General features: G+C 40.9%; 1 protein-coding gene across 1 annotated transcript in view; it reads left to right on the top strand.

The window, feature by feature from the left end:
- The window catches only part of vwa8 (von Willebrand factor A domain containing 8), an 80280-nt gene that overhangs the window by 51415 nt on the left and 12282 nt on the right, over positions 1 to 16583 (top strand). Inside the window, exons 30-39 of the mRNA XM_040006763.1 lie at positions 3240 to 3359; positions 3578 to 3642; positions 3724 to 3849; positions 3927 to 4036; positions 6663 to 6814; positions 7179 to 7383; positions 7473 to 7554; positions 8159 to 8363; positions 15437 to 15545; positions 16290 to 16446. Of these exons, the coding sequence (XP_039862697.1) occupies positions 3240 to 3359; positions 3578 to 3642; positions 3724 to 3849; positions 3927 to 4036; positions 6663 to 6814; positions 7179 to 7383; positions 7473 to 7554; positions 8159 to 8363; positions 15437 to 15545; positions 16290 to 16446 (1331 nt within the window). The remainder of the gene's footprint in view (positions 1 to 3239; positions 3360 to 3577; positions 3643 to 3723; positions 3850 to 3926; positions 4037 to 6662; positions 6815 to 7178; positions 7384 to 7472; positions 7555 to 8158; positions 8364 to 15436; positions 15546 to 16289; positions 16447 to 16583) is intronic.

Here is a 16583-nt window from a genome sequence, read left to right as displayed (position 1 = left end):
TATTTCACCTGCTTTGGTGCAAATGAAGGTGACAGTGGCCACCACCTGGTGAAACTCCAGGTGGTGGCCACAGACCGTTCTTCTTTATTTATCAACAATACCTGGTATGGTGCCAGGCGCTTTTATAAATGTGGTCAGGAAACCTCGTGTCCTTGAAGTGATTGGTCTGTCTTAGACAGGTGGTAGTGGAGCCTCCGTGACTGGTCAAATATACGTTTGGGTGTTGCTAACTTTAACAGCATCAAACTTGACTGGCTTTTGCAATTGATATAAACGTCTGAGTTCCAGAAGATGATTTATTCATCAAAGCTGTACAGCACCCCCAGTGGTCAAAACCCACAACAGTGTGTCTTCAAGGTAGTGGAGGGGAGTTAAAACAAAAACAACAAAACCAAAAACACACACACACACACACATAAATGAAAAGAATCACCATTAAGTATGTTTTGTAGTTTTAGTGGTATAAAAAGGGTGCACTTGCATCTGTTGGTCTTCACTGAGGAACCCTAGTCTAACCATTTTTGTCTAACGTCCTTGTTTACAATCCAGTAACCGGACACTTACACAACACTGGTATTTAAACTTTTTTTTTTTTTATTTCTTGAGGACAACCACAGATTCCTCACAGATTTAAAATAGCTGTGCAGAAGTCCGCTTCTTAAAATGGTTGGAGGTTAGTGGTTGTTGAGTCGGTCGTTGAATCCCTCTTACCCCGTAAGACCCTGTCCTATGACAGCAGAGTGTCAGACAAGAACAATGTGTGTAGGCTGTTTCTCCGACCAGAACACTTCCACAGCTGGTGCATATTAGGCAAGAGGAGGACTTCTAAAAATACTGTGGCGATGGATCATGTTACGTCTGTCTAAAAATGAAGAGGTCCAGACAACATGAAGTTCATTTGCAGGTCATTGGCCTTCCAGGGAGATCAGGGAAACCATCACACACACACACACACACACACACACACACACACACACACACACACACTTCACTAGCTGGGCCCACGTCCTCATATTAGGTTTGACAGCATTTTAGTAGGTAAAGGTGAATGCTTGGACATGAAGTGATCTGCAGTTTGGGGAAGGCCTCGAAGGGAACTGGCAACGGCTCCCGGGCCTGGCAGATCCCCTTGTACTTAAATAGGAGTGAAGAAGTTAAAGAATTGAGAACAAGGAGGGAGGGAGGGTGGGGCACGTAAACGAGAATGAACAGCTTGCAGAACTGTGGGAACCTATATAGATGACGACCGGAAGGAGCGTATTTGGAGGCGTGGTCCCGCTCCTGAAATTCCGATACATAATCTCCAATATACAGAGGTTGGCCGATTGTGCTAAGCATACACACGTGAATGAATGCATCCACAGTCTTGTGAAAGTATTTAAAGACATCACAATGGTACATTTAAGGGTATGAAAACATAGCAGTTATATTTTTATCCCTCAGATACACAAAATCTTAGTGCAGATACATCCACATGCAGGATGCACACGTGTGTTCTCAGATGTACATACTTCCTCCAATGGCAGTGTATGTTTAGAATCAGGAAATGGGGTTTGCCCTCTCTGTCTTCAGTATCACTGTGTGAGTGTCAGGAATGGGAGGCCATAAGGAAACCATTAGCGTGAAGCAGGGTAGCCGGGCCCGAGGCCAGCTCCCCTGTGGCTCCTTCTCATAAAACTCAATTGAAGATGAATCCTTGTGCGTCACAAACGAAAGCCTTTTGCACAGTTCATCCAAAACACACACGCACACACACACACACACAAATATCCTGCATACAAACACAGAAGCCCATACGGGCAATCGGTTTATCTTTGAATTGAATTAGTTGAAAGTGCAGCAGGCACATTTGTTGAATGTAGAGGAACATCAGCACCCAAACCAGAGGGTTCCACTGGAAGAAGAGCACCCTCTGTTGATGGAGGAACTGTACTGGAGGAAATAAACACTAGGATTTATAGTATTAAACAGAAATGGTCGTAAACTGTCTCATAATTAACAAAAACAGGAGACCACACAGGGAATTACAAGTTGAAATCAAGAAATATTTAGTTAATTCAGTGAAACTAATTAAGAAGAAGTCGATCAGCTGTGTGGGTGGTGTAAAAGAGCACAGATGGAGGTTATTGGAAGCAAAAGACAAACCTAGTCACTGATGAGCTCAGGGACAGTTAAACCCACATTTACCACAAAATATAGAAGAAACCACATGGATAAGAGTGAAGGTCCACAAAGTACTCTTCAAAAAGCAAAAATAATAAAGTTAATTTGAAAAATAAATTATTCTAACATTTTTTAATTTAATATCTTAGCACAGCGGTCCCCAACCCCGGGCCTCGTTTGGTACCGGGCCGCGAGAGTTGAGGCTCAGGTGTGAAATGTATGGTTTTCAGGGTTTTTATCGGTTTTCAGCGTTATTTTATTATCGTTTTTATCGTTAACTCGGTTTTCCTGGGTCTTTTCAGTGTGTTATGAATAAATCTTCTTTCTTTTTTTTGGTACCGGTACTAGTTTTATTTTGTTGTATTTATCCGCGACACCTTAAAGGCCGGTCCATGAAAATATTGTCGGGCATAAACCGGTCCGTGGCGCAAAAAAGGTTGGAGACCGCTGTCTTAGCAGACTAATAACCAACCTTTTCCATCAATCTTCCAAGTACGCTTGCTGACAACTGTATTCAGTGTTGACAGTTTTGTGTTATACAAAAGTGTTGGATCTCCAAGTGATTAGGCTGTAAAAATGCTGCCCACCTCACTACAGGTTTGCTTTGAACCTTAAAACATGAGAAGACACTCCTAGGTCTTTCAAATAACAAAATATTTCATATAATATGTATTTAGCTTTTTGGACATGTGTTTAGGCTGCCGAGTGATTTGTAGACAAGCAGCTGTATGTTAAAATCAGTGTCCTGAATGACACTACTAGTGCTGGTGTAGTGAGCTTGTATTTTCTTGTCAGCAAGCTTTGTTTGAAAACTGTGTAGTTGGGAAAGTCCTGCAGTGGTGCGTTGTGGTGTAGTGGTGAATGGCATCCAAATAGACCAATTAACACTCTAATTTTTATGGTTTAATTTTAATGGAGAGAGACAGAATATCATTTAAAAAACACATACCAAAAAACATATTATACAAAAGTTATAATTTGCACCAAGTGAGAAAAGTGTTTGATCCCCTGAAAACCAGCCAGAATTCAGTCTCAGTTGTATTCTCCAGTTTTAATTCCTCTTTCTGTCTCTTTAGGGTAACACAGTGCTCCATTTGGACTTGGTGACAGGCGCCTTGCGGAGGCTCATGATTTCCCCCGACAGTGATCAGTCTTCCAGCAGAGCGTCGAACTGGTGGAACAGTAAGGAACAACAGGTCAGAAGACTCTGTGTCTCCAGAGACAAATTTAAATTCACTTGTGGCTCGTAAACTCTTTGCTTTTCATTCAAGGCTTTATTTTTTCCACGTGACTAGATTTAAATCTGACATTGAACTAGACTGCATTATGAAAAGACTTGTCAATTATTCATCTGATCATTCCGTTAAAAGATTTGAACTTAATGTGTTTTGGTTTCTGTGATTGTTGCCTGCAGGCAGGGTATAAAATGTGTCGTGACTTCTCCCACAAAAACTGGCTTCTGTTCTATAAGGAGGACAGGTAAACTACATCCATGACATTGTTACACAGCACCAGCATCCTGAAGTCCTGTGGTATCAGTCGCTGCTTTTGCATGTGCAGCAACCAGCTGGAGGTCCTGGATGTGCTTGAGGGACGAGTTCACTCCATCTCCCTTCCGATCAACCTAAAGTCTGTCTTCCTGGTGGCAGAGGACCGCTGGCTGCTGCTGGAGAGCAACTCTAACAAGTAAGTAATGGATCTCAAATATCTGTCCAGGTCTCTGGATAGAACTTTAAAATAATCGTGCATGTCTGACTGTATAGGAAGTTCCTGCTGACCAAGCCCATGCACATGGCAGCTGAAGACTCTGGAGTCTGTCAGCTTCACAGCATCAGTGAGGACTCAGTCAACTCAGGCCATGGAACAAGCTCAGGTATATATTTATACACACACACACACACACACACACACACACACACACACACACACACACACACACACACAGAGTCGAAATGAAAAATCTTACTTTTCTTGTCTACCAGAGGTCTGGGAGCTTAATGGTCCTGCGCAGTATCTTAGCTTTAACTAGAGTGGTGCTCTTCTGGACACAGATCTGATGTCGTTCCTGGGATGTTGTGGTCTATCACACCAGGCAAGATCCTTGGTGCTGGCTGTGCAAAGATACCCAGAGACAATCCAGCACATAACAACAGTGTCCAGGATGCTAGCAGGCAGGGCATACATGGAATAGCACAGCCAAGTAACCTGTATAATATACAGGAATATCTGTGCTGAGTATGGCCTGTCCCAAGGTCAAAATGGAAAATGCCCCTTTGAGTTGTTGAGAACAACCGAGTTATGATCCTGTAGGACTTCCAGTTACAGACAGGCAAAGTGGTGGCGGCTAATCAACTGGACATAGTGGTGGTAGACAAGCAGAGGAAGAGGGCTGTAATGATAGATGTGATCTGTATTGACTAGTGGCCTTTAGCTCTGATGGCTTCGGGGTTTTCGTGGTCATCATGATCCTGATGACCCTGACTGATGAAAGCCACAAGCCTAAACACGTCAGTCCAGCAATAAAGATATGTTCTCTACAAGTTTTGACTTCTTGTGGTCATGAATCTTAGAAAGCTGATGTCAGTAACTGGTGGACAAATATGCAAAACAACTTCAAGATGTTGTTCAATACTAGCGTCTGGAGGCCAAATCTGCACGCACTTTTTCCATTCAAGAACATCCGTTTATATTTTTATCAATAACTAATTGAAAAGCTAATAACTTGTGATGTTGCTCATGTAGATCACCTTTAACTTTTAGAGACTGTTTCAAAGTGTTTGCTTGTTTAAATATGTCAAATATCCCCTTATGGGATATACTGTTTTTTTTTTCTTCAACATTATATTCATCACATTTTTAAATGGACTAAAAAAGCCACAAAGAAACTAAAAAGAACAAACAAACAAAGCGGGTCCTACTGCGCTTAAAAGGTTTGCACGTTTTGATCGTAATTAGTGAAATCTCTTTTGAAATAATCTTTGTACCATACCATAATTTATTGATATAGCACTTTAAAAACAGCACATGGGCAGCCAAAGTGCTGTACAGCAGAAATATAAAAAGTACAATAAATCAATAACAATAAATTAACAATGTCAGTTACTCACTGAGTCAAAAGCCAGCGGATAAAAATTCGTTTTTAACCTGGATTTAAAGACCAATACTGAAGTAGATTGCCTAATGTGACGAGGAAGAAGAAGAAGAAGAACTCTCAGTCTCCTCCAAGTTTCAGCCGCGATTTAGGGGCTGAGAGCAACAGCTGCTCAGCTGACCGGAGTAAACGAGGGGGGCCTCAGCAGATTGGACAAATATACAGGCGCCAAACTGTTTAAGGATTTACAAACCAGTAAAATGATTTTAAATTGGAAGCCTTTGTAAGAAGGCCAGAACTGGAGTAATATGCTCAAATTTTCTTTTACCAGTTAAAAACGGTGCAGCAGCATTCTACACCAGTTGCAGGACTAACATAGCACCCTGGCCAACCCCTATTAAAAGGGAGTTCCAGTAATCCAAGCGTGAGGTTATAAAAGAATGGATGACAGTTTCCAAGTCACGCCTGGAGAGAAGAGGCTTACCTCTGACAGACGTCTGAGGTAAAAGAATGAAGATTTCACCACGCCATTTACGTGGGCATCAAAACCAAGCGCACTGTCGATTTTTACCCCAAGATTAGTAACCGAGCTTTTCAGGGGTCAGAGCAGCAAAGTCAACATCTGGGGTACCAAAAGAACGATTGAGACCGAATAAAATTCCTTCAGTTTCCCGTTCGTTAAAATTTTAGAAATTTTGACTTAACATTGCTAAGACAATCAAGCAGGACTCCAACTGAGGAGCTGTCAGAGTGATTAAAAGATAGATAAAGCTGGCAATCGTCACCATATAGATGAAATGAAATCTTTGTGTTTTCGGAAAATCGCACCTAATGGCACGGTATACAATGAAAACCGCAATCTCCCTATGTTTATTTAACAGATTTTCATGTTCTGCTGTATTGCTGTGTAGCAGTTCTTAAAGACCCAATTAACATGGAGACTGAAATAGAGAGAATTAAACTAATAACAGCTGTATTTCAGACCTCTAAGTTTATACATTAAATGGCCATAAGTTAAATACATTTTCAAATGTTTAGTCATTTGTACAATCTATAGCTCATAGTTGTCACACTTCAGTGGATTGTATTCTTAAGAGGAAATGCGGGAGCTTCTTGACAGGTTTCTAAATGATGTCATTTCTGCATTCTTCACATGAAGTACAAAGATTGAGTAGAGTTGAGTTCAGAAGTAGGGCAATTGATTTCCCAAGGAGCGAGGGCTGTACTAATAAGCTTATAAAGAAATAAAAATTAATATTGAGCACGAGTGAGTTCAGCTTATTGATGTGACCCTCGACAACACTAAGTCCCAGTTTCCCCCAATGGACAAGTTGCTATTTCTTTCTTTTTCTCACTGCTTTCTTTCATGTTTCTGTTCCACCAAACTCATGCTGGTCCATCACTGCAGCCGAGTTGTCTATACCCCAGATGCTGTCATGTGAGCAGCTACCCAACGAGAACCTGAGTGCCGCTCTGAACCAGAAGATTGTTTCCCCTAACCGTGTGCTGGTTGACACAGATTCCTACGCGCGGCTCATCGTCGGCTTCCCAGATCTCATGGTGAGTTTATGAGGGAATTTGGTGAAGAAATTTGTGTGACAATAATAATTATTTTTCCAGTTTCCTGTCTTCTTTCTTTTTATGTTTCTACTAGAAGTAGAAATATCTAGTTTAACTCTATAGAGCTTGAAGGGAAGCGGGGTCATGTGGCGTTAACATTTTTTTGGAACCTATTTGAAAGTCAAAGCTAAGACAGGGCCTAGCTTTGAGTCTGTATTTTATCTGCCTGATTCATGTATGAAAAAATGAAAGCGTTAGAGAAGATGTTAATTGAAAACAAAGAGCATTGTGAGTGAGTTACTCTAATGCGTATGACCGATGGCTTAAGAGTGACGTTTTCCTTCGGATTTCTTCTCTTGATGAGTCACCTAATGAAGTGTACAGCTTTAAAAGACCCGTCAACCTATCAGCGATAAAGAGTGGTGACAGCGGGGCTCAAGCATTCTTCAGAGGAGGGCTTCGGAGCGCCACGGCCAAACAGGAGAATTGTGTCAGTCTGATCCCGGTCAATCAGGTGGTTCGAGCTCTTCCACCTAACAAAGTCCCCCTAAAAGAGCTGTACCCCAAAGGTCAGAGTTCACCTTACATAAAGGTTTTCAGGAAATATAAGTTTTGAAAGTTTTCAAAAGTTTAAAGATTAGTTTTCTTTGCCACGCAGACGTCACACCTCCAATGACAGCAGCATACCTGGAGGTGACTGATCTCAACTCCAAGAAGCTCAAATATATTCCTGTTCCAAGGTAAACCGCTGGTGTCTTACTACCTCACTACCTCATTCTGCAGTACTTTCAGAACAAGAATGTAACTTTACATCCTTTGGCTCCAGCTAGAGGTCAGTGACAGCATTGCACTATAAAAGAAAAAAACCCCAAAAGTGCTAATATATCTTCTCTGCATCTTACATGTATTCCACCTTGGAAACTTGTAATTTTTTTAGAGAACATGTTACGCTTTTTCCCCCTAATTTTTGTCTCTTAGGCAAATGGATACTCATATTTAACATGGACCAGGTTCCAAAAAAATTAACCCAGCATATGTGAAAATTGTCATTTCAAGTACACCATTCTGCCGGTAAGCGCAGAAGCCCCTCCCATCATCTATTTAAGAGAGGCAGTTTTAAAGGGTGGAAAGAGATAAAACATTTGTTTCAGAGGATGATCTGAAGGCCTGCCCCAAGGCCCAGTATAAGATCTGTACAGACCGTGAATAAATATCATTACTATAATTGCATAGGATCTGGAATAGAAAAGAGCGGAATAAAAACTCAATGGTCCCTGCTTATCTAAATCAACTTCTTTTTCTGTGTTCTGTGTTGTGACCTTTTCTTGTATCTGTAATTGGCAGGTCAATGACTGTGTCGCCCTACACCAACTGGGTGTCCAAGGTGTCAGAGTGTGATGTGCTGATAGCTGCTCTTGGTTCTGGAGGTGTCGTCACGGTGGATATGGGCGGGTACATCCGTCTCTGGGAGACAGGTTTAGACACCTTGCAGCGCTCACTGATGGAATGGAGGAATATGATTGGCTCAGAGGACGGCAGACCCATACAGGTAATACAACAGAGTGTCTTTGAGCACATTACATGGCTCATTGATAAGTTTCTCTATAGAATTCCACAAAGTGGCAAATACAATGACTAGAAACGCTTGCAGCCTGCAGTTAATCTCCACACCACAGAGGGGCAGCACCTCTATTTTAAAGCAACTCTCCATTGGAAGTTGCTCTGCATGCTCGCCTCACTCTGGCAGAAGACATTAGCTGAAACATTTCTGTTTTTGTGCTAAAGGGAATATTTTCAGCTCCATAATTCATGACCCAGCTGTACCCAGGGTGGGTGGTTATGAATGGCTGGCTGTCGTGCTGATGATGCAATAGCTTTGACCCTTAGTGTAGGTCAGAACATTCAGACCAGAGCACTGAGACAGCATTGTTTAGGTGCCCACATGTGCACATAGACACAAACATTCTTGGCATATTGGAGTCGTCCACATGCAGAGAGCATTAGCTGCAGATCTGTGTTTGTTGCACCAGGCATGAAGATAGAAGATGCAACATGGCCTGAAAAAATGGTAACAAGGAGACCAATCATGAAGTTGTATAATATCAGTGACTAATTTTTGGAGTCTGAGCTATCTGCATTGGTTGCTGTAAAACATATCACAAGGCTATCCCAAGCGTCTATCTCACCGTTTCTGCCTGTTTCTGGTTTAGATTTGTCAATAGTCATATCTTCTTTGGTGGGTCACCTTGAGTCCACTGTAGGTTAGACTTGGACAGACTCTCCCTGTGCTCAGTCTCAGCAAACAGCATGGGCTCTACTGAGTTTGTTCACAGCCGCCTAAAAGGCTCTCTATATCTGCTTTGCCAAACAGTGTACATACTACGTTAGCTCTATATGGGCGTAGATGTTTGCACAGTATGTGCCAAGTACCTTGTTTTTATGACATGGTTATAGAGCATAACAAAATGGGTTCTGACTAAAGTGTGAAGTGGAAAAAAGAAGGAAATCTGTTCATGCTGGAGGTGGTTAACAGGTTTAATAAACAAAGCTCATGTCATGATGGCTTATTGCCTTCGTAATACTCATTAATACCTCTACTGTATACTACTGGAAAAGCACGCAATGAGCTATGTGTGTGTGCCCAAGTAAGCGCGCCGCCTCCACACGTCGCTCTGACTTTGCTCCATTACAGTATAGCTGACATCATTCCTGCAGACAAAGATACATAGGAGACATCACTCATCATCTATCTGCACGCATGGTGCCAGATTGGTGTCTGCAGCTATCCTGCATATTGCAATCAGTTATAGTCACTCAACCTGACACTTAATTGTGTGATTTGTTGTTTTTACACTTCCCTGTTTTCGGCAGGTTTGGCCAGGTGCCACTTTTCCATCTACCTGGCCTTTCCCCACTGACACAAGCTCTTCAGTTTCACTCATATTCATGCATGCACATGCTTGCTCCCTCAAAGTTTAAAGCATCTGTAGAAGTGTCTACAGATGCTTTGTCCTACCTTAATGGACATATTTGTATGCTGTACCAGTTGTAAAGTATAGGGCCAAGTATGTTAATACAAGTCATATAAATATGGCATGTTGAACTCTGAGACAAAGCTTTCTAACCACATTGCTCACTTCATAAATTAGTCGATCTTAATAATAGTTTCCGAAATCTCTTTATGCCCATCCATTCATGCATCCATCTATATGTTCATTTTACTGAAAAGCCATTGATTAATGGTGCAGTGTTTCCTACATGTAGATGCAAGTGCATAGTGGTTTCCACACGGGTATTGCTTAATTTCAGGTCATTCAGAACCTGCACGCACACACACAACATAACACAGCTTCATCAATCTGCAGATACACTGAATCACTGAGACCTTTATATAACACACAGAATATTTTTGAACGTTCGTGTACGGGCACGCATTTATGCTGACACCCACACACTAGCGTGCACCCAGCATCACACTGGGACATGTATTTACTCAAGAAAAGGGCTGACCTCATGCACTATGTGTGACTGCATACACACATTCAAAAGTGTGTATTCACACTTACACCATCGCTCTTATATCACTGTCTGTCTGTAGTGGTCTGAAGGGAGAATAAGAAATTTATGAGGCTATTTATCCTAGAAGACAAGGCGTGGACCCCAGATAAGAGACAGACAGAGACAGACAGAGACATATGCTGGTAGAAAGCAAAAGAAAGAAAAAGGGAGGGGTAAAAACGTTGATTCCCACTGTCATTAAAAATGAAGTTTTCTCCACTGACGTTGCCGTCCTTTTTCCCTTAATTCCTTCTTTTGGTTTGTGCCTGTCTCTCAGCGCTAAGGTGCCATCATTAGCTTACTGTTTATGAGTGGGACATGCAGCAACAGCAGCACACAAACACATTTATCCAAGATTTACGCAGTAATTTGACATCAACCATTCAGTTCTGTGGTGCTTCTTTAAACCCCAAATTGTGGTTACGGAGCGTAGTAATCTGTCTTTTGTTTGGAGCAGGAAATTCAAAATTACTTTAGCATGAGACAAGCACCAATCAAGCACGCTGTCCAAACATACCCAGACTCTGTGGAGAAATAAATGAAAATTGGCATCAATGCAGGTATTATAAGGTATTTACAGTTCAGCATGTTCTTCAAAGATGTTTTCCTGCTCTTACGGAGCTGCTTGAACTGCATCAAAGCTTTGCCTTAAGTGTGATACAATCTTGGAATATTCATTCTAATCTAAGCAAACATCTCTACGCATGAAGCATTCAACTCTTGATTTCATTCATTACAGTGTGTGGTTTTATCAGTTTCGCGTGACTGGTAAGAATCATCCATCCTTAAATCCTTTTATGCTAAAGACGCCAGTATTAAAAAAACCCAAAAAACGAGGGTTTTAATTCAATTGTGTGTCATTGTTTAAATCAGTGGTGTCAAACAGAAGGCCTGGGGGCCAAATTAGCCCGACAGAGACTCCCAATATCTTAAAATCCCACTGGACGGCTTTGGAAAATGTGAAGAAGGGCATATGTTTGGGACTTTATTTTACAGTTTTTCCTACTGATCTATTTGTCTATACAGAAAAAAAGAAGAAGCAAAAACTGTGTTTTCTTATTACAAGACATTTTGGGAAATGAGGTACTTTTTATGTAATTTTACAGATCTATTAATTACAATTTAGTCCCAAAAAGTCATCCTGACAGATTTCTTTCATTTACTACAGCAGAATTTCTTCATCGTGTTGAAAAACTGAGATGTACTGTGGATATTGCGTTATTTTTTTTTTCATATGAACATAAGTAAGAGGTTCCATATGTGTTTAAGCTTCTGTACTTCTGTACTTCATATCTGGTTATAAACTTTATAAAATCTGTTATTTTAAACATGCTCAAGAGGTCCAGTTCAGTGGCTCGGATATGTGGAGGTAAAGCAATGCCCCAACGACCTTCTAATCCATTCAAATGGAGGAATTATAAAAAAGAGAATGTACAGTTTTATATGAAGTGTGAAATGATGCATAGAGGTTAAAACCATTTTTTCAGTGAATTTTAACATGAAAGTCCATGTTTTTTTTTCACCTTTCCATGACATCTATTTTTCAGCCTGGGAGGTCATCGGTTGTGTTTTTCAAAGACAATGAGCATTCAGTTGCTGTAGCAAGATCTACTGGAACAGTTATAGTTTAGCCGACATTAGCTGTGTCTGAAATCACTCATTTACTAATCCTGGTATAATAGACAGCCGATAGTTCACTCAAAGCTGAACAGTAACTGACATAATGAACACACGCTTGCACATTGTGTCATTACCATAGGCTGTTCAGACTTTAACAATCATTCTGGAAACTCTAAATTCAGCACATTTGTGAGACTGTAAGTACATTTTTCTTTTCTCTTCTTTTCTGTTCTGTCGTTCCAGTTTTAAGGGCACTACACGGATAAGTTCTCATCCTTAATTAAGACATTCTAATCAGTTGATACAAATTATATGTAACACACCATGTAGCAAACAGGGAATGATTTTAGACATGACCTTTTATTACAGCTAAAGATGATACAAATATTTTTGTGTGCATAAATATCTTTTATGGAATTAAAGGAGAACAATTTGTGTTAATACATCAAAATATAGCTTTTATAATGGATTTTATATTAGATTAGAACTCAACCCTTTTCCTGGTTTGACAGAGTCAGATTAGAGTGCATTAGCAGTGTGGTGATACATTCATAATTATGCTGCGACGCAGAGAGAGTGTTATATATATACTATATTATATATATACTGCATTTCGTTGCCCTGTACCTGTGCATGTGCAATGACAATAAAGTTGAATTCTATTCTATTCTATATCTATATACAGTGTGATGACAAGGGTGAATTACTGAAATAAGCCGACGCTGAGAAAATCCCATAGCTCAACTTCCTCTGTGAATGACAGGCACAAAATGAGCATCGGGGACCAGGTGATGTTAACCTGATAGAGATGGTGCTAGGTCGGTGGCACTAACTTTTATCGAGTGATTGCAATCTCATTCAAAAACACTTGTATAGCAACTGTAAGCCTTAAAGTCATATTCCTGTGGATCAAGTGCACACACCCACTCCTCAACATGACACAGCTGTGTGCAGCACAGCTCATGTTATGCAGAGGTTTCTGAGAGGCACGTTAGTGTGTAATCAGAGATCAGTTACAGTGGTGGAGGTGAGCTTTGGTTATTGACCAAGGTCTCACTACTTACTCAGGTTAACTAGTTTCTTCTTAACGTTTTTTTAAAGACATTTTTACTGTCGGCCAGTATAGGCAATCCTCATGTCAGTCTGTTGTGTAAGGCAGCCCACACAGCTGGAGTTCTGCTGTGATTGTGCCTCACTCTTTGAGTCTGTGTCTATTTGTAGGAAAGGAGAGTGTTTAAAGTTGTGTTTTGCATGTATGGCTTGATTAGCTATTTATCAATGAAAAATCAAAAACATTGGTCCAGTCACGCATGTTGTTGTCCAACTGTAATCAAGCGCATCAAGCTAAGTACCATAACATGGCTTTAAATAGCCAGGCCTCAATTGTTTTCTGCAACCTTTGAGGCTGGTCTTGGCAAGGCTACACATCAGCATCAACATGAAAAAGCATCATTTTGGCTCCAGTGATTGGTTTGGGGACATCTCCCCTTGGGAAAAGGAAAAAGTGAATAAAATATTTTGATCTTTATTTGTTTTTTTTTTTTAAAGATATTCTCCCGGGTTTGTTCATTTGTCACTATGTTACTCATATGTGAACTCATAACTTCACAGTATGCTACGTATGAAAATTGGGACTGATGAGTAGACGTGGTAGAGGTGGATGGTTTGAAGCAGCAGGCAGAGAGACATTTCACAGATGGTGATGGGAGCTAAAATAGGCTGCCAAACTTAGAGGGTGTGTTTGTGATGTGATGTGAAGAGAGGGTCAGGTTATGTGTGTGTGACGCAGAGCAACTCCAGTTGTCTGCCCGAACTAGCTCGCAGGGTTCCCTCCATCTGTGCTCTCACGTTGTAATGGTGACACATGCTCTACATTACCTCCAGTCTCCCTCTGTCTTATTATTTTAAGGCTGACGAGTGACTTTGTCTGCAATAAAATAATATCAGAAATGTCAAATCTACTTTTAGACACACTTTAACAGTTAGTTGTCTTAAATTTAAAATTGGAATTTATTATACATTCTGTATACATTCTTTCTAATGGCCAGCAGGGGCGATTCATCTGGTTGCATTTGTGTATAGACTGTGGAAAAATGACTCTCATTTTGTGAATTTAGCAGACACTTTGAAGATGAGTTCATGGTCTTAATCGCTATTTTCAGTTCTTATTGAACGCAACTTGATGTTCATTTTAAACTATGCTCCCCATTGGTGTCTCAAAGGTTGACAACACAGGATATGATTTAGAAGGACCTTATATTGTGATCAACAAGCTGCTGCTGTGTAAGTCGTGTTTAGAGGTGCAGCTTGATTTAAAACGTTAATGTGAATCTGTTCAAGGATCCAAACATCTGTTGTCTGTCTGGTAAATCCCGTCATCAATAATAGAGCCTCTGTTTAAGCTCAGTACCACAATGGGCATTATCTTGTCCGTATAATCTGACTTGCTGTGTATCAGACTGGTGCTCCTAATCTGAACTAAATATAGAGAGCACTGCTGATCCAGCAGCTTCGTGCAGGTGTGGGAACAGAGCCTGAGCTCTGAGCTCCTCTGTGTGTCAGTGTGATGCGTGGACACTGGGTGAGGACGGGGAGGGGAGGGGTCCTTTTCAGCAAACTGCCGCTCCCTTCAGATAAGTCTCTGTTAACCGCTCAGACCACAAGAAACCAATAAAAAAATCAACAGCAGAAAAGATAATAACTTGAACATACACACAGCGCTTTCCACAGTTTACAAGAGAGCTTCTTCCCCCCACAGATACCATTTGAATTCCTGCAATATGTAAGAATGCAGCTGAACCACAGGGGATACACTTAGTCTCCCACTGAACTACCCGTTTCTCTCTCAGTCCTTCAAGCGTGCCAGACTCTGGCCTGCCGCCCTGCCTCAGAGTGAGAGGCAGCATGCTGATTTTGGCTCTGATGGTGCCATTGAGATGGACCTAAAAAAGCAAAGTTTTCCTCTGTGTCTCCTTCCCTCCGTCTATTATCCCCCCTGCAGAGAAAGACAGAGCTTATTCTGTCCATTCTGCTAAGACCTCACTACTAAATGATAGAGACTCCTTTAATTCTAATAATGCTTTGACTGATAATGCTATGTAAATGACTGTTTGGTTGTGTATGGCCCTCACATACTAGTTCAGTGCATCATGACATTGCAGAGAAAGGTTTTAGAGAAATGATCTGGGCTTATCAAGAAATGATGGCTGATCTCAAACCGGATTACATTAGGTGCTATTTGAACACACATACTTAGATTCTTTTTCATAATATGGATACATTTTTAGCTTGTCAGTTCAATTTACTCTAAAATAATAGAAATACCGAATTATTCTTTTGTGCATTTTTGTTATTTTGTATCAAAAAATGAGCATGTTTTTGTTGGATGTTTATGGCATTTTTATGACATCACCCACATGGCTTCCCTTCATCCTATCCTTGCAGATCACCATCCAGAGGGACAGTGGCCTGGATGTCAGCGCCCCGAAACATGGCAAGATCGACCCCCACAATGCTCCTCATGTCGGGGGTAACCAGTGGGCGGGAGGCACAGGTAACAGTTGTTTCTGACCACATTGTAACATGCATGAAATAAAAAAAATCCATGTGTCCAAATATATCTACAGACCCTTCTATAAACCCATTGCCATAACTTGTAATGTAACCTATTAATACGTCCCTAGTATTGTAACTACATGCATGACACGTACACATTTTCGACTCTTTCTTCTGCTAACATTTTTTTTTTAAATTGACTGGAAGAGAATGGATCCCCTTGAAGTGAGAAACTCCACCACCAACTAGTGTTTTGGCAGCAAAATTGCTGAACTTGGTTAGTCTGCATCATAGACACAACATAGATTATGTATCGTCATCTCAGGCACAAATCTCTGGCTGTGGAGATAGAAGCCTCACCCACCTGCTGTTCAAACCCGTTTATGATGGCAACCAATCTGAACAAAGCTGAAATGGCTTCTTTCAGTCAGAGGCCTAGTATAATATAAAGAGGCACAGACAACTCCAAAATAAAAATGTCAAGCTTGTTAGCAGCATTATAGGTCCTTTTGATAGTCAGAAGATGTGGTCAAATTTAGAAGGCAGCAGGAAAAATCTTCATCAGTCGTAGTGGTGAAACAGTCAGTTAATGTATCGTCTGTCAACAGAAAATTAACAACTTTTATATAGTCACTTATAATGATAATGATCTGTTTTACATTTGTGAGGTATGGCAATGCTTTTGTGTCAACGTTTATTAATGACAAAAGCTTTTGTAACAGTTGAATCACTTTCTCTACAGGTGGCAGAGACACAGCAGGGCTGGGTGGCAAGGGAGGCCCCTATCGTCTGGATGCAGGGCATAAGGTCTATCAGGTTTCACAGGTGGAGAAGGATGCGGTTCCTGAAGAGGTCCGTAAGGCAGCCCGAGAAATGGCTGAAAAGGCCTTCAAAGAAAGGTAATATGCATGAAATGCATGCTAAAAATAGCTGTGCGGTGTTGGAAAGCACGCTTGATCTTTAACCATATCCAAATAGAGTTAACGCCACAGGTGCAACACCATGGAGAGGTGTGCAGACTTTTTTTGTTGGTTTT

Source organism: Simochromis diagramma, unplaced genomic scaffold (assembly GCF_900408965.1).
Source record: "Simochromis diagramma unplaced genomic scaffold, fSimDia1.1 OVJJ01000514.1, whole genome shotgun sequence".
NCBI lineage: Eukaryota > Metazoa > Chordata > Actinopteri > Cichliformes > Cichlidae > Simochromis > Simochromis diagramma.
The sequence above is the reverse complement of the archived record's forward strand: the minus strand, read 5'-3'. Positions and strand labels throughout refer to the sequence as shown.